This window comes from Pseudorasbora parva, chromosome 17 (genome assembly GCF_024679245.1).
Source record: "Pseudorasbora parva isolate DD20220531a chromosome 17, ASM2467924v1, whole genome shotgun sequence".
NCBI lineage: Eukaryota > Metazoa > Chordata > Actinopteri > Cypriniformes > Gobionidae > Pseudorasbora > Pseudorasbora parva.
Window position 1 is genome coordinate 20,578,531 of NC_090188.1, and position 26,008 is coordinate 20,604,538.

Genomic DNA, 26,008 nt, shown 5'->3' on the forward strand with positions numbered 1-26,008 from the left:
TTCGGCTCATTAAAGACCACTCTCGCCGCTGCATTCTGGATCAGCTGCAAGGGTTTGATAGTGCATGCTCAAGGAAGAGATAAAAAGTCACATGGTCAAGGAAGAGATAAAAAGAAGATTGTAACTGTTGGTCTGTCTCTTTTATTCTCTGGCTGTCTCTCTTGGGTGCCTGCTCTTTGGCTCTTCTCTTTTTTGCTCTCTTCTCTTTCTCTCTCTCATTCTATCCCTCAGGTCACATTCTGTTCATGCTGAGTGCAATTAATGGTATAAGTTTTATTACTCATAGATCTATTTTGTAACTAATTTAAGTGTAACCATACCCAGATTTTGTCATTAAATTCTTTCAATTACAAATGATTTGCTAACTAGTATTGACTTTGAAGTGCTACCTATTGCAATACACTATAGTCACATAAAGCAACGCTCTCCGACATATTTTGCTATTGTAACTGCGCTTATTCCCGTCGTTGTTATAAGTTGGGTGGTAAAATGAGAAATGTACAGTTTTCTACCATCTTGCTGATAACATTTCTTTAGTAATTCAGCAACCCTGCAGCCTGAACCCCTGTAGGTGATCCACCCTTACACCATTTTAAAAAGTGATTTTTCACTATTATTTACAAAAGGATCTGCATTTTCATGGGTTTAAATAAAAGATTTTTGTTATAAGAGACAAAAACAACTTTGTGCATCAAAACTACGCACTGATAAATAATTAACTTGATTTTCATTTTAAGTCAACAAATTTGCGACGGCTGAATTTAACTTTGTCTCTGAGTAACATGTAATTTTTTAAAGTCACGAAATAAACTAAATTCTGCAAAATAATCATAATGAACTATGCAAAAAGCATTTGAAGATCTCCAGAGTCTCAAACATATAGTTCACTCCTCACGCACATTATCCCTTCTGTCAAAAACCAAGGCTGGCTGTCGGTTGGAATATTAGAACTAAAAACACTGAAACTCATGGCCATCAATCACTTCACTGAATACTTGCTGACTAAGAAATAAATAATTATTGCCTTGCAATCCATCTTTTTCGTTTTCAAATCCACAACATTTGAATATCACAACATCAATGTCTGTCAAAAAATAACATGCACAATACACGGTAGTATTTACGAGACGCAGAGGTCCAGCAAGTGCTACCAGACGTTTTGACTACTGCATCACTTTCTGAAAAGAGGAAGCTGAGCAGCTTCAATAGGCTGTCTGTCAAAGACGATAATGTAAGTGATAACGCACTTGAGCATAAAATGAAATTAAATAGTGTGTCCACTGTAGGCGAGGTTCAGAACCCAAGAGCAGTTTATTTCAAAATCCAAAACAAAGACTTGGCAAAAAAAAACAAAAGACTTGGCTAGAGTTGACTTGACTAAACTTGACGAAACTTGGCCTGCCCTGGCTTAACTAAACATGACTCTCACCATACACAGCAGGTTACACATTCAAAATCAGACAAAACATGAGGGTTTATGCCGCGTTCCAGGCAACCAGTAACCTGTGTTTTTTTCCACCCTTCTACCCGTGAAAGTGCACTGGAACTTCCGTTAAACCCTTGACTTCCCAACCAGTTACGAGTTCTGATGTCCATATAGGCCGCAAAACAACAACGGCGAACTACGGCAAGCTTCATTCTTACGTCATAGCGCTATGAAAGACTCACACGTTTTTGATCTGGGCACGCACGTGTATGTGTGTGTGTGTGTGTGAGTGCACGGTTCTCGCTTATATCGACCGATCGTGCGGGTGTGGGCCATGTAATACAAACGCGGGTGGATGAGAAATAAATCATTGTGTTTGTTTGATAAAGACAAATTGCAGTTGCCGCTTTCAATATAATCTTTCCCTCATGTAAACTGAACTTACAGGGGCTGGATATGACAGCGGAGCTGCAGCTCATTAAATATGCAAATCTTATCCAATCCTAGCCATGGGTGTTTACTTCCAAGTCTCCAGTGCAGCATGCCCATCAAAACCCAACGTTCAGGAGAGAGCCTCAAAACCAGTGTAGAAAATAGCCTATTACTTATTAGTTAACGTCACAAACATCATTAGTCACCTCAGACAACGGTACAAAAAAAGAAAAAAAGCCAGTTCATGACACCTTTAAACTACACTGTAAAAAAAAAAAAAAGTTGCTGCCTTAAATTAAAGGCTTAGTTCACCCAAAAATGCAACTGATGTCATTAATGACTCACCCTAATGTCGTTCCACACCCGTAAGACCTCTGTTTATCATCGGAACACAGTTTAAGATATTTTATATTTAGTCCAAGAGCGTATGCAAGTGTATACACACTATACTGTCCATGTCCAGAAAGGTAAAAAAACATAATCAAAGTCGTCCATATGTGACATCAGTTAAGTTAGTTAAGTAGAATCTCTTGAAGCATCGAAAATACATTTTGGTCCAAAAATATCAAAAACTATGACTTTATTAATCATTGTCTTCCCTTCCGCATTTGTTTTCTATCCTTAAATAAAGATTAAAACAGACATAATTCAGCGTATTGATTCATGATTTGGATCGCGTGTCAAACTGCTGAAATCATGTGACATTGGCGATGCCAATAAAATATCTTAAACTGTGTTCCGAAGATGAATGGAGGTCTTACGGGTGTGGAACAACATTAGGGTGAGTGATTAGACATAAATTTCATTTTTGGGTGAACTAACCCTTTAAGTACAATCAACTTCTTTGTATAATTCAATACAATGACTTTTTTCAAATTTCTTATAACATAAAAAAAATTGCTTGCCTTAAATTAACATAAAACATGTTACAATGTAATTTTTTTTTTTTCTTACAAAACTACACAACAAAATTACTAAAACTTGAACTAAAATTAAAATAAAAACTAAACTTTAATATTATCTCAGTTATATACTAAAAACCAGTTGTTCTCCCCAAAAGACATGGGTAAAATGTCCCTGTCAAGGAGGCATCCACAAACCAGATGCAAAGAAAGAGCAGAAAGATCAATACTAATTGTTTCATGGTGTCGCTTTGAGGTGGAAGGCAGTGGAATGACACATTGCTGGTGTTTTCCAGTAGCACTGAAGTTGTGGTGTTAAACAAAACACAGTGCCAAAGCCCAGTCCAGATGACCAAAATGGATCCTTGGAAAAGAAAGAAAGAATGAGAGAACAAGAGACAGAGGCGAGTGTACCGCCTAGGGAAAAGAATCTGATTTCAAAAACTGCAGCACTCAGAAAGAAATGCTTGGCTAAAGAAGAAAAAACAGATATTACCAAGAGGCCTGATAATCATTGGGATAATGAGCTCTGAATTGAATTTACAGGGATCTTTTTGCAGCAGTGAAGTATATGGCACTGTTCTGATTAACAAATGCAGCTCTATGGGAGAAGGCATGGACAGTGCATGGACATTTTAGTACAGCAGGCCAACCAGGACACTCTCTCAGGCCCTGAGATAACAAATAAAAGGTGCTAGTTTGCTTGTGAAATGTAACAAACTGCATGCTTAATGTATTGTGGATGATTAACAAAAAATGTTAGCACCCATATGACATAATTAAAGGGAGCTTCTGCATGTTAGCCTGACAAGCCAGACCCACATCAAGATGTTTGGTCTGGAAACTCACCATTGACAAGGTTCAATCCGAGGGGCGGGATAAACGGTTGTCTTTCAAACTCTCTCTGCATGCGATAGGATAGCGCTACACCAACCAGAGCAACGAAGGTGAAACAGAGCTTGTTGATAGATTCGGCGTATCCGGTCGGCAAAAATCCGAAAACACATCTTCCCTTTATAAGAATGACTTCAGTGGCGTTCTTTGTTCTTTTCTCAGAGAAAAGCTTAACTCCAAGTCTTCCAGAGTCACGGTCAAAGCTGATTCGAAAGACCGCCATTCCCCAGTTTCTGTGTTTATTAGAAGCACGCAAACGAAACTCGGCCGACGTCATTATAGCCCCTAAATTGCTTGGGATTCAGACAAAGTTAACATGATTATTGGGGGACTAATTAACTAATTTAGGAGATAGCAATACATTAAATGCCTAACCTTGCTCCAGTAGATGTAGCGCTAGTCAAATACCATAATTTTTAAATGAGCCTCAGCCTACCATTGAGTAATTATTTTAGTGACTGTTGCTGTCTGACTTACAATATGTTCCCTGTTATCTAACTAAAAAGGCTATGTTCGTTTTCTGTTGCTCGGTCGGGGTCGGATCAGATGGCACAGACGTGAGCTTCTGATGGTCAAAAGGATAGCGTGCTGTAGACTAGCGCTACTCTGCTAACGTTAGGCACTCACCCAAACTAAACTCGCGGTGATGATGAAACCGATGTGGTACACGCATCAATCATCCATCAGCCTACAACTATGTTTTGCTTTTCCTATTTCTTCCATTGACATTGGATCAGTAGCCTACATGACACTAGAAATTCGGTCTCTTCCTACTTTTATTTCAGACAGTGACTGGCAATAAGTTCGATCTTTAAAAGAGATCTAAAGTTTACTAATATTAGTCTTGAATTTCCCCAGCTGAAGATAATTATGCTCTGCTATGTTTTTGTAGATGGACCGTTTTGACAATACTTCTCTGTAGCGCCACTTTTGACAACATCCACACGCTTTAGCCTCCTCACCCACAGGTTTTGCTGGATATATTTACTTTTTTCTGAAGGAAATCGATACAATCCTACACCTTTTGCTGTATATCTGACGGCGCAACCCCAAACACAACACGTTCCCTTTCAAGGGAACTTCACACTGCGTCCACTAGGGACAGCTTTGGGAACGCCCACAGCGTGATAGCATCTGATGCACGTATGTCAAATCAGCCAATGGCGAGAGTGAGCGTCACGGGCGGGTGACATCACATCCAGGAAAGGATAAATATACATCCGGTCCGATCGCACTTCAGCTTTTCTGCCTCAGCTAAGCGATCTGTGTAAAACTGTCTCTGTCTATTGTTGTCTGTCAAAAACACAATTCTCAGTTTAAAAATGGCAAATGCATCAGTATTCAAACAGTGTACTCCTCCGTGTCCCTGTTTCCTTACGGGTGGAGATACACATGATTTGTGTGTGAAGTGTTTGGCAGTGGATCATGGTCTGTCAGCCTTCGAGGGGGCTGATTGTGAGCATTGTGAGAAGCTGCCACTTCGCATGCTCCGCTTCCTCCTGTCACTCTTCGAGAAGGGTGATCAGGATCATGTTCCCTCTGGTTCTGGACCCGCTGCTGCTGAGGCACAGCGGAGAAGGACATCATGGGGATCGCAGATGGATCTCTCGGTGAGGTTCCGCAAGCGCTCTTTCTCTGCCTTCATCCGAGAGATCTGTCGCTCAATCTCTGGTGTCGGGAGCCCGCCCTGTGGCTTCTTCCGCCCAGAGTGAGAGCTCGTCGTTTCAACACTCCAGCTCAGAGGAGGTGGAGGCGTTGAGTGCCGGATTAGGGGAAGATGATTCAAGGTTTGCGAACTGCGCCGGGCCACAAATTTATCTCTGAGAGACATCTGTGGCTCAATTTATCTGACAAAGATAAAGACAGGGCTTTTCTCCTTGATGCGCCAGTTGAACCCACTGGTCTGTTTGGCGACGCTGTAAATGAAGTCGTCGACAGATTTCAGGAGAATAACAAACAAATGGAGGCTTTTAAAAAATATCTTCCGCGCCACCACCAACCCTCTGGGGCTGCTGGGCATGAGCAGCCCCAGCCGTCTAGCTCTTCGTACAGGCAGCAGCAAAAAGAGAGTGTTGCATCTCGTGCTCCACCTCAGAGATATGGTGGGCCAGGTCGGCACTCTCAGCCGAAGCCTTCTAAGCCGAAGACCGACCGGAGGGTCGTGCTTCAGGCGAAGAAGGCTTCAGGCCAAAAAAGGTCCTGATGCCAGCAGCATCAGGTCTCCGAGGGGGCAAAGCGTACCAGTATCAGGTTATTCCATTTGTTCTAGCTCTCTCACCCCGCACGTTCACAAAATGCGTAGAGGCAGCTCTGGCCCTGTTTAGGCTTCAGGGCATACGCATTCTGAACTATATAGACGACTGGCTGATTGTGGCACAGTTGCAGAAGATGGCGGTTCGGCATCGAGATGTCGTCCTCGCGCATATTCAAAAGTTGGGGTTGAGGCTGAACGCGAAGAAGAGTGTGCTTTCTCCAGTACAGAGCACCACGTTTCTAGGCTGCGATTGCTGCGATTCTGTCAGCTGTAAAGAGAGTAACACTAGGCCAATCATTCACTGTTAAGCAGTTTCAAAAGTTGCTGGGGTTAATGGCAGCGGCGTCCAGCATGATTCCTTTTGGCCTGCTATACATGAGGCCCTTACAGTGGTGGCTCAGAACCAGAGGGTCTTCCCAGAGGGGGAACCCTTTTCGTAAGATCATGATCACGCAGCGGTGTCTCCGTGCCTTGGTCATATGGAAGGAAGCCTGGTTCCTGTCCCATGGTCCGGTGTTGGGGGCACAATGTCATCAAGTCATCCTGACGACAGATACCTCTCTCACAGGCTGGGGAGCGGTAATGGAAGGCTGCTCAGCCCAGGGTCTGTGGGGGGACCATCATCTTTCATGGCACATCAACTGCCTGGAGATGATGGCAGTCTTCAATGCGTTGAAGTTCTTCCTTCCGGACCTGAGGGGCCATCATGTGTTGGTCCGTACGGACAACACATCGGTGGTTTCCTATGTAAATCGTCAGGGGGGTCTGCGTTCTCGCCCACTGTGCAAGCGCACCAGATCCTCCTGTGGTCTCTGGGGAAGTTACTCTCCTTGAGAGCAATCTTTATCCTGGGGGCCCTAGAATATAGGAGCGGACATCCTGTCGAGACAGGGGCTGAAGCCAGGGGAATGGAGACTAGATAGCTCCTTGCTAGTAGCTCCTTACTGGCCGAGCCGGATTTGGTTCTCGAACCTCATAACACTGCTCGATGGCTCACCTTGGAAGATTCCGATCAGGAGGGATCTTCTATCTCAGGCGGAGGGCTTAATATTTCACCCTTGCCCAGAAATGTGGAACCCGTGGGTTTGGCCGCTGAGGGGGCCGAGCTCATAGAGTCTGGTCTCTCTACCGAGGTAGTGGAGACCATTCTTAGCTCCAGAGCTCCCTCCAGGAGGAGACTATATGCCCTGAAGTGGAGGTTGTTCACTTCCTGGTGTCAAGAACGACAGTTAGATCCAGTCAACTGCCCCATTGGTTCAGTGCTAGATTTTCTACAAGAGCGCTTCTCTTCTGTGTTGACCCCTGCTACACTAAAGGTGTATGTTTCATCTATTTCTGCTTACCATGCCCATGTGGATGGTATTACTGTGGGGAGGAACCCATTGGTAACTTGTTTCCTTCGTGGCACTAAGAGGCTGAGGCCTGCGGTGCGCACTAAAGTTCCTACTTGGGATTTGGCTATAGTGTTGGAAGGTTTATCTGCGGCTCCGTTCGAGCCACTTGACATCATATCAGAAAAGTTTCTGACTCTGAAAACCATCTTCCTTCTTGCCGTCTCTTCTATTAAGAGATTAGGAGACCTTCAGGCTTTATCAATATCCCCATTCGTGCTTGGAGTTTGCACCAGGGATGGTTAAAGCTTTCCTTTACCCTAGATTAGGGTATGTTCCGAAGGTGTTAACCAATGTTCCACGGCTTATAGTGCTGCAAGCTCTCTGTCCTCCTCCATTTGTTAATCCAGACTAAGAAAGATTGAACTTTGTACATCCAGTGCGAGCACTGGATGCTTATGTCCACAGAGCTGCCCGGTGGAGGAAAGCAGATCAATTGTTTGTTTGTTTTGGACCTCAGAACAGGGGTCTCCCTGCGTCCAAACATACAATGAGCAAGTGGATAGTCGAGGCAATCTCACTGGCTTATGGGTCTTCTGATCAGCAGTGTCCATTAGCTGTCAGAGCCCACTCTACTAGGAGTATGGCGGCCTCTAAGGCCTTGGTATCGGGGTTTCCCTCAAAGAAGTCTGCGAAGTGGCTGGTTGGTCCTCGCCTCTCACATTTGTGAGATACTATGATCTTGACCTGGAGTGTGCTCCAGTATCTTTAGTGCTCCTGTCTTGAAGGTGCCACAGTTTCACACGACAGGCATTTGATATTATGGCGTTTTGGTATTTCGTTCCCAAAGCTGTCCCTAGTGGACGCAGTGTGAAGTTCCCTCGAAAGGGAACGTCTCAGGTTATAACTATAACCATAGTTCCCTGAGAAGGGAACGAAACTCTGCGTCCCTTTGCCATACTCCCTGCATCCCTGTGATCCCTTGCTTCGGCAGTTTAGCTGAAGTGCGATCGGACCGGATGTATATTTATCCTTTCCTGGACGTGGCGTCACCCGCCCGTGACGCTCACTCTCGCCATTGGCTGAGTTGACATACATGCATCAGATGCTATCACGCTGTGGGCGTTCCCAAAGCTGTCCCTAGTGGACGCAGTGTTTCGTTCCCTTCTCAGGGAACTATGGTTATAGTTATAACCTGAGACGTTTTCATCATAGTTTCAACTTTAATCAATTGCAATGTTCTTAATGTATCTGTTTACAGTAGCCGGCTGGATCTCTTCAGTTTGTCAGTAGATGCCGCTCGCATTCTGCCACAGTTACATAGTTAAGAACATTGTTGTTAATTAAAGTTGAAACTATGACGAAAACGTGTTGTGTTTGGGGTTGCGCCATCAGATATACAGCAAAAGGTGTAGGATTGTATCGATTTCATTCAGAAAGAAGTAAATATATCCAGCAAAACCTGTGGATGAGGAGGCTGAAGCGAGTGGACGTCGTCAAAAGAGGCGCTACAGAGAAGTATTCTCAAAACGGTCCATCTACAAAAACATAGCAGAGCATAATTATCTTCAGCTGGGGAAATTCAAGACTAATATTAGTAAACTTTAGATCTCTTTTAAAGATCGAACTCATTGCCAGTCACTGCCTGGAGTAAAAGTAGGAAGAGACTGAACTTCTAGTGTCATGTAGGCTACTGAACGAATGTCAATGGAAGAAATAGGAAAAGCAAAACATAGTTGTAGGCTGATGGATGATTGATGCGTGTACCACATCGGTTTCATCATCACCGCGAGTTTAGTTTGAGTGAATGCCTAACGTTAGCGGAGTAGTGCTAGTCTACAGCACGCTATCCTTTTGACCATCAGAAGCTCACGCCTGTGCCATCTGATCTGACCCCGACCGAGCAACAGAAAACGATCATAGCCTTTTTTAGTTCGATAACAGGGAAATAGACCATCTACGATAGCCTAGCATATTGTAAGTCAAACAGCAACAGTCACTAAAATAACTACTCAATGGTAGGCTGATCGAGGCTCATTTAAAAATGATGGTATTAGACTAGCGCTACATCTACTGGAGCAAGCTTAGGCATGTATTGCTCTCCTGAATTAATTAATCAGTCCCTCAATAATTATGTTAACTATGTCTCAATCCCAAGCAATTTACTAGAGTTGCTATACGATATGCGCGGGCAGATTAGATTTGCTGCCGCTAGGGTGCGTCTAGATTTCTAGGCTATCTGCATGGGGTAATTGCTAGCCAATTTTCACCCCATGAAGCTTTCACTACATACCAGGCGAATTCAAGTATGACATTTTGTTCCATATGACACCTATAAAATATTCCAGCCAGATTAAATAATTAATATACACTAGCATTTTTGATCAGTAAGATTTTTTATTGTTTTTGAAAGCTCACAAAGCCTGCATTTATTTGATCAAAAATCAAGTATATATATATTTGTATATAACTGGAAAACATTACGTACATTTTATACAGTGCTTTTTAATCTTTTATAACATTATACATGTCTTTACTTTAGATTCACTTAATCCGCCCTTGCTGAAGTAATTAATTTCTGACTGACCCTAAAAAAAATATTTATTTAAAATATATATTTAAAATTATTTGAATCATATTGTTAAATACAAAAAGACACACACACACACACACACACACACACACACACACACACACACACACACACACACTGGATTTTTATACTGCACAAACTGTATATTATATCCCTTACCAAATAAATGTCCCCATAAGATAAAAATGTACTGGTATTACTATCCTTGTGGCGACATTTGGTCTCCATAACATAGGGAATACGCGATTCAGATACACATACAAATGTTTTACCAGTATCTCCACAGATACCAGAATGGCATCACCCATGCTATTTCTAAAATTACTTTTAGGTTTGATCAATCGATTGCTAATTAATCTATTTGCAGTGACATTATCCTGTATTTTGGGTGTGTAGATGCATCACCCAAACTACGTAATTATTAAAGGAAACTCATAAAATCTAACAAAATACACGTCTACAAACACAGTCCTTATGAGGATACTACAAGCACATTAGTTCCAGCATTTTTTGACCAATATCAAGTTTGCACATGCTTCCAGACACATCAAACTTGTGCAAATCTGGGTGTTATACATATGCAAATGAGTCAAACCGAAGTTCTCATATCAAGCTCACATTACTAAAGGCTGATAAACACAACAGTGCAATAAGTTACCACAGTAAAACTCAACAGAACATAGAAGATGCACTGAGGAGCTTGTATGTGACTAAGGGGAGAGAAGGAAAGAAAAGATGTTTATATTGCACAGTGACAGAGAGAAAATAGAAAATGCTAACCACTTTGTCCTCCTTCTTCTCCAGCATCACAGGGGCATCACAGTGAGAGAGAAACAGGGTGGTCGGTGGGGGAAAAGAACAAGAGAGAAAAGTATGAAATGACATCCAGATGTGAAAAAAAACAAAAAACATTAAATGCATAGTGGACTAAGCAAACAACAGATCTGCTTTAACATTAGCAGTATCAAAATACCACTTGTACTGTCCAGTTAAAAAAATGACATTAATTAGTTTGGATTTATTAACGTTTTACTTACTAATCTTTCAGAGATCATGCAGTGTAAATTTGCAGGTATGTTGCCACCCACAGGGCAAACCTTGGAGGTGCAGCATTTCGGACTGATATTTACTTAAAGTTTCCCCATGAATAATTCCCAATGGGAATAAATGTAGTTCATGGGTCACTGAAAACGAGAACATGACATTTTGCTAAGTAGGTCCTACTTCTTCAGAGCCGTCATACTAAGGAAACTCACAGAATGCTACTACTGTATAACTATAGCCTAATACACCTGTACACTGATAAATGCACAGTAAAGGCAAGTGTACACTCTATGATTTTTTTTTTTCATTTTTGTAGATTGCTCGTTGTCGTCAAATGTTGTTGTGTACAGGTAAGAAACTCTTGGCGTTTTTACCATAACGCTGTTCAAAGAGTAGACATAGTATGATACAATTTTCACTGATAATCTACCCCTACAATAACTGTTGTGTTAATAACTCTCTGCTGATCCCACAGTCCGTGAATGGGGATACAAAAATGCAGAACTACAATCTGTAGTTTTTACAAAAGCCCTGGAGCTGTCAAAAGTCCGCAGGATGACGCATTTTGCTGACAAATAAACAATTTCTCCAGGTAGCACAGAGAACGAGTAAGCATTACTCATTTACATATACTACCAATACTGTAACGATACAAAGCGTGTTGAAAAACAGCATAGTTACACTTTAAGGTGCATTGAACTTTTTCATGTCTGTTTACTCTGGACCAACTCAGGCTATACTCATAGGAATAGAATTATTAAGTGTACTTCATCGCTTTTAGCTACTCTTTCCAGTCCACCAGATTGAGTAGGTGTAGCTCTCCATGTTTAACCTACAGGCATCTAGCGACTCCATTATCAAGCCTGCCACTCTCATTAATAGCACACGCCAAAGGGATCCGAGAAACAACATGTGCTCATTTCAGCTAAACTAACCTCAGGGCAGCACCCATCCAATACCAATGGAGACTTTACTTTCATTGGATCACACGCGATTTCTGCTACCTATTCAGATAAAGACAAGAGCACCTGAATAACTTTCCACAATCAACACTAGCCCTATTTGACTTCTCACATCCACAGGGCTCAAATCTAAATGACAGGGTTAAAAAATTAATTTCATCATGTGCCAAATGCAAGAAAAAAATTGGCCTTGGCAAGTATACATTAAGAATTGCAATGTAATGATACAAGGGTTACATCTCAATACAAGAGCGACAATCAGACCCTATCTGACATCAAATCATTTTTTCAGTGGAAAATGTACTTAAAATTAGAAATGATATTAAAATATAGCTGATTTCAATAAGTAGATAGTATTTAAGCTTATAATCAATAAAAGTCAGATACATAATAATTCCATACTTTATTGTCTATTTAATTTTTTTTTTAAAACACACAAAAAAAAATACATTTTATTGTTTCAACTGATTTATCACAACATTATGCACAATTAAAAATGGACATTCATTTTAAGATTAGCCAAAGATCAAATTTAAAAGCATTATGAAATTATTCGTATTTTAAAAAAATAACTTACAGAAAGTGTTTGGATGACAGCAAAGGTAATTTAAATGTAAAAATGGGGGAAATGAGCAGGTACAACTAAATATCCAGTTTTGAATGACTCATGGCAAATATACAGATAATACATTTTTCATAAACACAAAAATGAATGCTTCTCAAATTATACAAAAAAAAATTATAAATACAAAAAAATGGGTGTGGCAAAAAGTTAATTTTGGACAAAAAGTAGAAATAGAAATGAGTAGAAATGGCCTGGCTTCATTGTGTAGCTATATAGAAATATACACATTTACACAGATGCCCACATGGATACATCCATAACTAAATCAGTGTGTTATTAATAATCACATTTACCCCATCTCCACCTCACTGACCTCACTCCCTATTCTCCTTCTGTTGACATCTTACACTACATTCGTTATGAGTGAACACTAATTAGCACACTGGACTCAGTGGAAAGAATATAAAGCGAAGGTAAATATCACACTCCAGGAGGTGGGCCACCATTTCAGGTGCTTCCCTTTGCGTGGTACGGCTACCCCTGTGGAGACTCAGCGTGGGTGTGTGGCGACCCCCCGGTGACCAGCAGCGTCATTTCCTCTGACTAATGCCCAATTAACCTTTCTATCTTCCCAACGCTCTTCTCTCCCTGGCTCTGCTTAACGTAGATGCAGGTCGAAGAAGCACGAAAAACAGTTTGGCCACTCACGCAATGTAGGAGTTACTCACGTTATTGGAACGCAGAGAGACCCTTCCACCGCACCGGGCACAGAACTTAGTCTGGCAGTAGGAGCACAGGTTTCCGCAGCCATCAGCAAACTTGGTCTTGTGGCAGATGCCACAGGTGGGGGCGTCATCCTTGTGTTGGCCCTGCTGCCTCTGTTGGGGGGGCTCCGGCCCAATCCGCCTCACCTGCTCCTTGTAGTTGGCAACTTGCTGGTGCAAACTGGTAGGGGAGAGGAGATGGAGAAAAAGAAGGACATGATCGACTGAGATTAATTTAATTTCAAAATCAATAGTAGCCCATTTAAATACTTTTACCTAATTGCTTCCTAATTTAACCAGCAAAGTTAAAAAATTTACCCAACAATTTTAATATTTGACCAGAAACTTTTGCAACATGTTTGCCTAATAACCCCCCATCCCTGTATTTTACTAGATAATTGAACATTTGTATTTAATAACCCACTTTTAAAGGGGTCATGAACTGAAAAATCGAAGCTTTTGACATATAAGAGGTCATCATGATAAGAATATCCTGCAAGTTTCAGAAATTAAAACTTGTTAATCCAATATAAGCTTTTATTGACACCAGGCTCAGCAAAAAACAGGTTTTCCAAAGTGGGGATCTATGATGTCAAAGGGAGGCAAGCACCCTCTCTGCAGAAGATCAACGCCTACTTCATCACTGCCTGTTTAACCCCGCCCACCGATTTGTGCATCACATAGGCCTAACTGATGGTAAACCAGATCGAGCTAAAAAGCAATAAACATGCCATTGAGGATTACAAAATATTGTGCAGTACCTAGGGTCGACAGTAATGCAACATGTAAGTAACTGTGTTAATGCTAATACCTGATCTGAAATGTAATGATTCATGTATAGTCAGATGTTCTTTGTCTGTGTGTCAGTAAATCAAACCAGTGACTAGACATCAATTTGCATTGTTTCTCTTGGTAGGATAAAAGTTAGTTATTTAAGGTGATTCAATTCTATAAAGAAAGTGATTAAAGAAAGCTCCCTTTCCAATCGTTGCAACAGCGTGCGTTAAAGCTGTCAATCAAACAGAGAGAGTTTATCAGTGACTCCTTTTTTATTCAACAAATCTTTTAACTGTTAATGGAGATGAAAGAATTCGTTAGTGTACAGAATCTGCGTTGCAATTACGCGATCACTGCTTCCATGTGCTCAACATGTCTGTGATCAGCTACAATGTTCAAATCAGCAACCTGTCATGCCACGATCTAAATATAAAACCATAGATCTGAATGTAATGCAGCTCTTTTTATGATTAGTTAACCATGAGAGCTGTAATAGTAAAAACGTGTTAAAAGAGAGAGTAATACATAGCTATTTAAAATGGAAAGACGTTAGCCAATCACAGCAGTGGGCGTTTACACTAAAGTCTCACACCAGACACACCCCTTAAAACAGAGTGTTCAACCCAGAGGGCTAAAATCAGGGTAGGAACATTTTTTTATTTATAAATGATGACCATTTCTGATGTAAAAAGTATTCTAACATTATAAGTGCACCCAGGAAACATCACAAAACAATAAAACAACGCACTTCATGACCCAAAACATTTTACCAGATTTAACTTATACCTCATAAGTCAAAGCCCTGACATTTTATATGTTGATTAGCCATCTTCCCGTTTTAACATTTTACAATCAAATTAAAAAAATGTATCTCATATAAACCCCATTTTGTAACATTTACCCAGCAATAATAATTATTATTATTTTATTAGCTAATTTAAAAAATCCAATATTTTTTAGTCAGATTAATATCGATATGAGTTTTTTCTATGACTAATTCTTAAACTTTTCTATTTGTCCAACAAGGCAACATTTGTTTGCTGGTTTGGACCAATCTGACAGCAAGCTCAACATTTGATCTACTTTTTCATCTCACGGGACAGAACCAAATAAACATACTGTATTTATGGCTCTGACGAAATCCCAAATCCAAATTTAAGGTTGCTAGTATGCAGTTTTTTTTTCTTTCTGAAGCTAATAATGAAGTGATCTAAAATTCACCACCAAACCTCACATTTCCCTCACACTCCGGCTCTCTCATACTTTCAGTCTAATGTTCTTTCCACCATGAAGGGTCATCTCAAGCATTCACTCACAGAATAATTGCAGACTACATGAACGCCTTCCAAAAGAGACAATCCAAACAAAACAGTGAGTAATAAACAAAATCAAGACCTTTCTTCAGCAACATGAAACATGCAACATGTATCAGCCATTCCCCCTGTCTAAACAGCACAGATGTCTCAAGCATGAATCTATCCAGAGCTTTACTTACGCTAAAGGGGTCTTCCTCATAGACTCCTCCGCCATGACGATATCTTATGACGTCTATTAATATAAGCAACCTACATAGAGAGTTAAAAGTATATGCTACCTATGGAAGGTGATGAATGCGCGACCAGCCATGCAGAACGTGCCCCAGAGAAAGACGAGATGATTTCAACACCTGCCCCCAGCCCTAACCTCGGTCTCCCTCCCCCTGTGCACCCCTACTGCTCTCCTGTTCCTGAACACCGGCACCAGCGAACACGTCCTGTGGGTCAAAGATAAACGCAAAGGACAAGCTCCAACACAGAAGCAACAAGGTGACTGCAAGATGTTCCAATTAGAAAATCAGTTGTTTCTTTGAGATATGTCAAAAACGAGTGTCTCACAGAGTGTCTTTCTTAGCTAATGAGACTGAATAGAGTTCAATACTATACATTACTTTATTAAAGGGGGCCTAATGCTATTTCATGAATTCTATCTCTATCTGTTAAAAATAACCCTACCATAAAAACGATAGACCCTCCAATTCTTTGCACATCAACCAGAAGTAAAGAAGGAGCGTAAACAATGAGCTTTGTTTGGGTTACGGGAGCCGTCGGCAGCGCTGTCATTCTGTTTTTAGGTCACAAAATCAACAATGTCACTAAAGAAGTGTGTTTTTGGTTATGAGGGAAAGATAACCTTGTTCAGCTTCCCAAACAACCCAGCGTTAAGGAAACAGTGGATGCAGTTTGTTTTTCCCGAGCAGCAACAGAGTTCTGCAAGTGTGTTTGTTTGTTCCATGTCCTGAGTCGAAACCGCAGGCGGGGAGTGAAACTGCATCAAATGTTTGTGTTCTGTTGGCAATCGACGAGCAAGTGCATATAATCTAAACAACACAATTGTATAGTAAATAGAAAGTTATATTATGTGTGCGCAAGATTCTTTAGCTCTGCCCAATGCACGCCTCCACGTCTTTGATAAGTATGATAGAACTAAAGACTCTTCAGAGATATGAAGGATGCAGTACTACTCTATAGGTACTCTATCTATCTATCTATCTATCTATCTATCTATCTATCTATCTATCTATCTATCTATCTATCTATCTATCTATCTATCTGTCTGTCTGTCTGTCTGTCTGTCTATCCATCCGTCCATCTGTCTGTCTTTCTATAATCTACCTGTAGTTTATTCATCCTTTATCCACCCATCCATCTTTAAGAAATATTCTATCTGTCATTTAATCATCCTCCATCCAAAAGCTGTGAAGCAAAAGTCTCCATGAGCCCTCAGTTAATTATCATTACAAATTAGATACTAAAGATTTTTTTTATTTTCTCAAAATTCATTTTTTTTCCCATTTTTTACAAAAAAGCACTCTTCTCTGTTTTAATATTAAAATGTAACATTCACCTTTCAAACTTCCAGACCACAATAACCTTTAGTTACAGTACACTCTAAAAATGCTGGGTTAAAAACAACCCAAGTTGGGGTGAAAATGGACAAACCCAGGGGTTGGGTTAAATGTTTGCTTAAAACAACCCAATTGCTGGGTTTAATAATAATAATAATAATAATAATAATAATAATAATAATAATAATAGATTTTATTTATAATGCACTTTTCATTCCGAAGAATCTCAAAGTGCAACAAGGGGGGGGGGGGAGGGTTTGAATAACAAGTATTTTTACTTGTTATTCAAAAAATGAATAACAAGTAAAAATATAGAATACTACAAACAATCAACCAACACAGAAAACAGAACAGAAACAGAGCTGATGGTGAACAGAAACAGAGCTGATGGTAAACAGAAACAGAGCTAATGGTGGACAGAAAACAGCTGATGGTGGAAGTCTCTGTTAGCTCCGCAGCACACTGTGGTCCACTCCATGTTTCAGATTTCTCCCAGCGGCAGTGTCCCGATGACATCGCCGAGGCACGACAGCTGAAGACCAGATGATGGGTCTTCTTCATGATGATTCAAACGATGGGGATCGCTGCAGCACCATGCAGGAGGCAGAACATTCCTCCGGGCACTTCTGTGGACACACCGGGGCCGGCGCAGATGTCGCTCCACGGTCGCAATGCAGGACGGAACAGCGGCGCAGCCGAGAAGCAGAACATCCCAACATCATGCCGGACGCCGACGACGAGAGCCCGGATGACGCTAGCCCGGTGCAAACTTCAGCCACCATGCAGCTCAAGCCCAAGGGAGACCACCAGCGAGCAGTTGCGGCGAAAAACATCAAATGTCCTCCAAACCAGAAACCAACCGCAGCAATTCAAACGCAAACACTAGAGAAGCGGTTGAAAACGGCGAAACGACGAACAACAACCTCTCAGTGGCTGCCAGCAATCAGCAACAGTCCCAATTGTAGCTCTGACTGCTAGACTAGTCACAAACACAAGGAAACAAAACAAAACGCAAATCCAATAGTACATTAACATGATTTGTTGTGGGTGGAGAAGCGGCGAACAGACAACGCCAGCGTCCTCTCCCCCACGTTGCCTCAACGGTAGAATGGGTTTGTCCATTTTCAACCCAACTTGGGTTGTTTTTAACCCAGCATTTTTTTGAGTGTAGGTTCGAAAAACAAGGCAACACAAAGTCAACGTTAAGATGAAATTGAGCAGCACCATTCTAAAAAAAAAAAAAAAAAAAAAAAAAAAAAAAAACTTTCAGCACATTATGAAAAACATGAGAAACAGACAAACATTGAGATTGGCACTGTAAAAGAACATATGAAAGTGCTTTGTACTCTGAACAGGAAATTATATTCAGGAAAGCAGCCCAGGCTTGCCATAATTGAGACAGCACATAAAACAAAGACCCATAAGTGAAGCACAAGGTTATACGAAAGTGAACCACAGCTTTACTTTACCAGCACAAACCCCTCTTCCCCATCACAAATCATTTGCTTCTCTCTCTCTCCCTCTCATCCAGGAATAGAAGTAAACCTTTTGTGAAATGCAAATCAGGCAGAGAGTCTGCAAAAAATGGCAAGCAATTCACACAGGACTCCGGCATTAGCATAGAACTTGGTGTAATTAAGGTACGAGGAAGCTCTAATTAATGTGGTAAAATGTGGGGACATGGAGGAGAGCTGGCTTGGAGATGCAGGAGGTGGGGCTCGTTTTTGCAGCGTTCTCCTCTACATCATGACAGCTGGTCTCAGTGGCTGCTGATGTCGTCGGGCAAGCACATGGAAACGTCCGTGATTAAACAGCTGTCAGCAGTCTCTCGTACTAACGCACACCATGACAGGAGCCACAACTGTAACTCATTGGCTGTGCGCAGCGTTCCTGTGGAGGCTTTGGTCGGGCCTACACGCTGGCCCATTTATCATGTCCGCTAGGCCCCACGGCTCCCTACATGGGCATAAATCCACCCTATCTGTGCCAGGACGTTGTATGAAAGGAAAGACGAGGGACAGAGATGTAGTGAAAGTACTGCTGAGGTTGAGTCAGTGTAAATTCAACATCATTCACACCGAACACCGGGACAAACGTGCATTTATGAGGGAACAGCGCACATTGGCAGCATGTGATGGAGTCATAAATGCAGCTTACAAGCACTAGCAGCTCCATTCATGTTTTTTAAAGGTCTCTTGTGCTTGCCAAGGCTAATTTGAGTAAAAATACAGTAAAAAAAAAAAAAGTAATGTTGTAAAAATGACTTCTGTCTTTACTTTTTTAATGCATCATTGCTGAAAATAATTATGAATTATATAGCCTATATAATATTTTTTTAAATGCCTGTTAATAAACATGTACACATCCACTACTGTATACCATACATATGTTTAAATATTTTGAAAACATAAGCCCGGTTTCCATCCAAGGATTATTTTGTGGAAAACTTTTTAGCGCATTAAAACGTTGGTGCTGGCACAAAAATGTTTAGCGTATTAAAGCCATTTACCGATATACAGTGGGGTAAAGTTTGCCCACTTGCAAAGAATTGAAGGGTCAATAGTTTTTAATAGTAGGGGTTTTTTTGAAAGAGAAAGAATATCAACATATCAAAAAAATCCAGAAAAAAACATATATGAATGTTATAAATTGATTAGCATTTAATCAAGTGAATCCAAGTATTGTATCACCCCAACCAGCAAAAATTCTGTCTCCCACAGATTGGTTATGTGCCTATGTGGAACACAGATTAGTCCTATCACTGTTACACAAGAAAGTATTCCTAATGTCAGCTCATTATGTGTATAAAAGATACCTGTCCACAGAATATGTATCTTCCATTCCAACCTCTCCACCAACAAGACCAAAGAGCTGTCAAAGGACGGCAGAGACATGACTGTAGACCTGCACAATGCTGGAATGGGCTACAAAACCATCAGAAAGAAGATTTGCAAAGAGGACTCAGCTTTTAGTGAGATTATTGATAAGAAATACAAAATATCAGTCAATTGCCCTCGGTCTGGATCTCCATGCAAAATCTTGCCTCATTGGCTAAGGATGATCATAAGAACTAAGTCATATTTTCCTTGGGGATCAAATACTTACTTCACACACTGAAATGCAAATACAAAACAAATTTAAAAAAATGTATACTATTGTCTGAGGTCAACTTATGATGCTTGCATGTTTTTTACATTCAAAAACAACTAAAAAGCTATTTTCTACACTGGTGTGGATGCTCTCTTTCTAAACGCTCGATTTTAATGGGCGTGCCGTGCCGCACTGGAGACTTAGAAGTAAATGCCCACGGCTAGGATTGGATAAGATTTTAATATTTAATGAGTGTCTGCACCCCTTTCAGTTCACACGAGGGAGGGATTGTTTTGAAAGTGGCATCCGGAATGATTATCTGACGGGGCTCAGTCTCAAAGCGTATTTATCAAACAAACATGAATCATCTCTTATCCTGTGATTGATTTCCCCCTACTAATACGTCATTGATTTAAGAGCCTCGTTTGCTGGGCCTGGTGTCTATAAAAGCTTTTCTTTGACTAACAAGAAAGTTTTCAGCTCCGAAACTCAAAGGCTCAAGGGAAAGTTGATTTCTCAATTCATCACCCCTTTAACACATGAGTCTTCTCCTCCCATTTCTACCAGTGACGCCTGATTCAATGTCCTGCGTAGGCTACCTGTGCAAATATCAACAGCGCAACTGGGTTGCAGGTTGCCAGGTTGTCGTCACAAATGTGTCGATTTTGTGAGTAGGATGCGTTTCATACAAGATCTGGCAACTAGACAACCTTGGAATAAATTATTGATGTGGTTATTCATATAACGATTTTTGGTCCATACAAATTCTCGGCAATAACAGACAGATGCTTGACTGCATGTTCAATACATTAAAGATTGTTGCTATATGACCAAATGTTTTAGCTACTGTACCAGTTTTTTATGCACACAGGATACATTACCTATTCTGTGTAGGCTCATGGGCTTTGTTTTTGTTATCTTTGTTGATAACAAAAGAGTTTAAAAAAGGATGGAAACTTTGCTATAGATAGCTGTGGATAGATATACACTCACCTAAAGGATTATTAGAAACACCATTTTAATACTGTGTTTGACCCCCTTTCGCCTTCAGAACTGCCTTAATTATACGTGACAGATTCAACAAGGTGCTAAAAACATTCTTTAAAAATGTTGGCCCATATTGATAGGATAGAATCTTGCAGTTGATGGAGATTTGTGGGATGCACAACCAGGGCAAGAAGCTCCCATTCCACCACATCCCAAAGATGCTCTATTGGGTTGAGATTTGGTGACTGTGGGGCCCATTTTAGTACAGTGAACTTATTGTCATGTGAACAGCTTTGTGACATGGTGCATTATCCTGCTGGAAGTAGCCATCAGAGGATGGGTACATGGGGGTCATAAAGGGATGGACATGGTCAGAAACAATGCTCAGGTAAGCCGTGGCATTTAAACGAGGCCCAATTGGCACCAAGGGGCCTAAAGTGTGCCAAGAAAACATCCCCCGCACCATTACACCACCACCACCACAAGCACAGTTGTAACAAGGCATGATGGATCCATGTTCTCATTCTGTTTATGCCAAATTCTGACTCTAACATCTGAATGTCTCAACAGAAATCGAGACTCATCAGACCAGGCAACATTTTTCCAGTCTTCAACTGTCCAATTTTGGTGAGCTCATGCAAATTGTGCCTCTTTTTCCTATTTGTAGTGGAGATGAGTGGTACCCGGTGGGGTCTTCTGCTGTTGTAGCCAATCCGCCTCAAGGTTGTGGGTGTTGTGGCTTCACAAATGCTTTGCTGCATACCTCGGTTGTAACGAGTGGTTATTTCAGTCAAAGTTGCTCTTCTATCAGCTTGAATCAGTTGGCCCATTCTCCTCTGACCTCTAGCATCAACAAGGCATTTTCGCCCACAGGACTGCCACATACTGGATGTTTTTCCGTTTTCACACCATTCTTTGTAAACACTAGAAATGGTTGTGTGTGAAAATCCCAGTAACTGAGCAGATTGTGAAATACTCAGACAAGCCCGTCTGCCACCAACAACCACGCCACACTCAAAATTGCTTAAATCACCTTTCTTTCCCATTCTGACTTTCTGTTTGGAGTTCAGGAGATTGTCTTGACCAGGACCACACCCCTAAATGCAATGAAGCAACTGCCATGTGATTGGTTGATTACATAATTGCATTAATGAGAAATTGAACAAGTGTTCCTAATAATCCTTTAGGTGAGTGTACATTATTATATATAGCATGAAAGACAAGGAAAACCCAATGTAGAAAAACAGCTCTTTCTTTTCTTAACATTTTCTTGAATGACAAACCGGGCAGCACTTTATGCTTCCAGGCATAAACCTATCATACGAAACAGACTCATTACTCTTGATAAAAATGAGCTAAATTTAGCCTCTTAAATGAATGCAGCACTTTTACTCTATTGGTTCCATGAATTTAAAGGCTTCTTACAATATGGCAGCCGCTCATGTTTTGCATTAAACAGCTGTTTAACTGCATTTTTTAAAAGGCTTTTGCTTATAAATCCAGCAATGGGTGACTTCCACTTCTCACAAGGGGAACAAAGTCACTGAGGCCAAACTAGAATGATTTATCTCATCACCTGGAGATCAATGTTTGAAAGTGAGCGGAAAATCCATCAAAGTACACTGTATGAAAGCATCAGGAACATAGTAAGAAAATCACTCCCTTCCATTTTAGAAATTAAGCCCCCCTTCCAGATAGAGGCAGCTCCATGCATGATTGATTTCTGCAGACAGACACCTTAAAATAAATGGGGTTCAAATGAACTGAATTATTTTGGGTTTTGATTTTGCAGTTCCTAATTTGAAAAATAGTCACCAAATTGTAAATGCTTCTGTTTGGCTCAGTGAGGGTTTAAAAAGGGAAAGATCCATTGAGAGAGAACACTAAAAGAAATGTTACTCCATTTCTTGAGAAGCTTTTTTAGGGATGCACTGGTATTGGGAGATATAATAAAACAGTAACCTTTTTATATAATGGCTAATAAACGATAAATGACCAGCATATGATTATTTTAGCTAAAATCCTTAAAAAAAATAAAACACTTACAACTAAAAAGTGAATTATGCACCACAACATTATAAAGTACAGTATGAAAAAATGATATTCATTTTTGAGATTTGCTGAAGAAAACATGAAGATACACACACACACACACACACACACACACACATATATATATATATATATATATATATATACATATACATATACATATGCTGTATATATAAACATATAACAGATACTGAAAGATAAATTTAAAAAATAATCTGGTAAACAAAATTGTCCTTGTATATCATGTAGGTATCAAGAAACATTTTCCATGGAGGGGACAGTAATATATATAAAAAAAAATAATTCACCTGATCGATCGCTTTGTATACTTCGGTGGTTATACAGGGATGTTCATATTATTAAAAACATTTTTAAAAGTCATCGTATAAACATAAGCTATTTTCTTCAAGCTAAAAAAACCCCATACTGCTTAAATATCCGGTTCTGACAGTTATCTAGATAATGCATTGGAAGCTCAAGGTCTGGCCTCAACGTGTCTGTTGACTCTGGCTCTCCAGGACTGGCTACAGTACAGTTCGCCATTATTTCTACTCAGTCAGGCACTGAGGCTGAGGATGGGGGTTGCCATCCTCTGAGTGGCACCATATGGTACCACGAGCAGTGCCATGGCTGAGTCCTGCCTCCATCGGAACTTCCCCACTGTGGAGAATGTTGACAGCGCTGCCCCCTGCTAACCCCACAGACCAGCCATGTGGCAAGGCTACGGTGTCGTTTCCCTTCCACATCCCCCCTTTCAGCACTTTCTACAGCATTGCGTCTTGTTCGTTTTTCGTTTCATATGCTTGTAATGGTGAAAAAATGACTTTTCTTAAAAATGTATAAACTCTCCAGCTAAAACACATGCAAGAATATATGAGAGCTCTCCTGTTCTTACTCAAACTACTTGTAGTACTTGGCTGTGCTGTTCTTGAGATATTTCATATATCTCACTATTTCATGCTTAGATGTATGTTTAATATGTTTTCTTGTTTTCTCAGAGAAAATTACCCAGTCTATTCAACTATGGTAACTTATGAAGTGTTCATTTTTAGTTTAACTAACAGATCTTTTTTTTTTCTTTGTGTTGGTCACATTACAGCAGCTGTTTTAGAACTTGGAACATTTTATCTTTGGATTTTATTTTACAACAATTAACAAACTTTCAGCTTTAAAAAATACATGTAGTGTATTTATCATTTTAGTACGTTTTATCATGAAATACAAGGAATAAATGTGGTTTTGGCAATCTTTAATGTGGCTTGAGATCGCTAAATCAGCATTTTGACCTTGGAAAGAGCTTGTGTAAAACAGCTTAAGAACAATCAAGTCAAAATTACCTCAGAAAAGACATTCAATGCTCATAAACTCATTAGGTATCTAGAAAATAACTATAGAAAGTGGAACCTTGCTAAATATGTGCGCTCACATAATCATTATACTTTTACCTGTTGTCTACATAGAATGGAAGGAACTAAAAATTAAACAACACTGCATATAATTGCATGTGAAGTGCTGCATTTCACCAAATGTATCATTTCAGATTTACTAATTAATAAAAAATGAAAAGGTGTGTGCAAGACATACTGTTTACAGGATGCAATTGGAGGAGGCCAAACTTAACTCAGTGGCCAAGGCATGGATGAAAATGTGATGTGACAACACATGACAAAAATAAAACTTGTTTATTATTTTGAGGTTTTTCAAAATATATTTTCCCCAGGAGCCAATGGCTCCTCAATTATGTATTGTTTTGTCTGGAGCCCCGATTTATGAACTATGATTAATATCTATTATTTTTTAAATGTTTCAATCACAACACGGGAAACGCTGGCCCAATCAGAACTCGTTACGTGTTTCTGAAGGAGGGACTTCATAGAACAAGGAAATCATCAGGCCGCTTTTAGGACAGAGGAAACAGCGGTGTACACATAAGTAAATTGTGTGAAAAATACATGCATTTAAGGGTTTACGTTAAGTCCACCAAAGAGATACACAAATATACATACTGCAGGACAAATACATTTAAATACATTACATGACAAGATTTGTAAATCAGATTTTTCATTTTTAATCTACGATTATTCAAATCCGCTAAAGCCATGATATGCACCACAAAGACACCTCATTGATATGAAAGCCAAATCACCAGCTCTTGAGTATTATAAAATATAAGTGCTCTCAATCACATGCCCAGTGGAGATACTAGATGGCACAGAACACAGAGAAGGTCACATGACAAAAATGATGAGCATACAGAGGAGTGCTGTGCAGCATGTCACATGACCAGCCGCTGCCTCCCATAGGACAGGTAGAGAGAAGCAAGTGTACAGCGGTGTCCTCATTATGCCAAACTGGAAATGCAGCAGAGCGTCGGGGGAGAGTTGTTACGTCCTCTCTGTGCTCTGTAGGCTACAGTAACACTACAGTCCAGTAAGCTAGTCCCAGCTAACTTCGATATTCTTTTGTCTTTTGCCCGTTTATAATTTCACTTCCTTTTTTGTTTCCAAGGAAGTTTACAATCCCCTTAAAAGATTCCCTAAGGTTGATTCTTTCTAGCCCTTTGTAACTAAGAGCTTTTTTGCTGTCAATAGCCTCTACTGTGAGTGGTGAGTGAGTGGAAATTCACAGCTGTTACATGAATCCATCACTGTGATTTACATATTTAAAGGGATACGTTCACAATGAAAATTCTGTGATTATTTACTCGTCCTCATGTCATTCTACACTCATAAGAATTCCTTGCAACAAAAAAAAATATTTTTTTTAAAGGCCACTCTTTTCCATGCATTTACAATAAATGAAGGCTGTGCTGCTGAGAGCTTTTTAAAAAACAAGATATAAAAGCCCCATGATCCATGCACTCTGTTACATTATTAAGTTATTCACTCATGTTGTTGTTATTGTTGTTGTATTTAAGTATCAGTGGAGTATTCCAGAAAGCAAGGTTAACTTATCGTCACATAAACCTTAAACTCTCGGTTGATTGACCCAAACCTCAAGGTATGCTGGTCCCAAAAACGCGTCTGGGAGTAAGTTCAGAAAACTCGGAGT

At 40.3% G+C, this 26,008-nt stretch overlaps 1 protein-coding gene across 5 annotated transcripts in view; it reads right to left on the bottom strand.

Annotated features, from left to right (window-relative positions):
• The window catches only part of LOC137044705 (regulating synaptic membrane exocytosis protein 3-like), a 102,609-nt gene that overhangs the window by 55,502 nt on the left and 21,099 nt on the right, over nucleotides 1-26,008 (bottom strand). For 4 of the 5 annotated variants that reach the window (XM_067420954.1, XM_067420955.1, XM_067420953.1 and 1 more), the window contains exons 3-5: nucleotides 13,132-13,348; nucleotides 11,812-11,880; nucleotides 10,613-10,627 (exon numbers count right to left, since the gene is read on the bottom strand). In XM_067420954.1, coding sequence (XP_067277055.1) covers nucleotides 10,613-10,627; nucleotides 11,812-11,880; nucleotides 13,132-13,348 — 301 coding nt within the window. The remainder of the gene's footprint in view (nucleotides 1-10,612; nucleotides 10,628-11,811; nucleotides 11,881-13,131; nucleotides 13,349-26,008) is intronic. The other variant, XM_067420949.1, reaches the window with a different exon arrangement.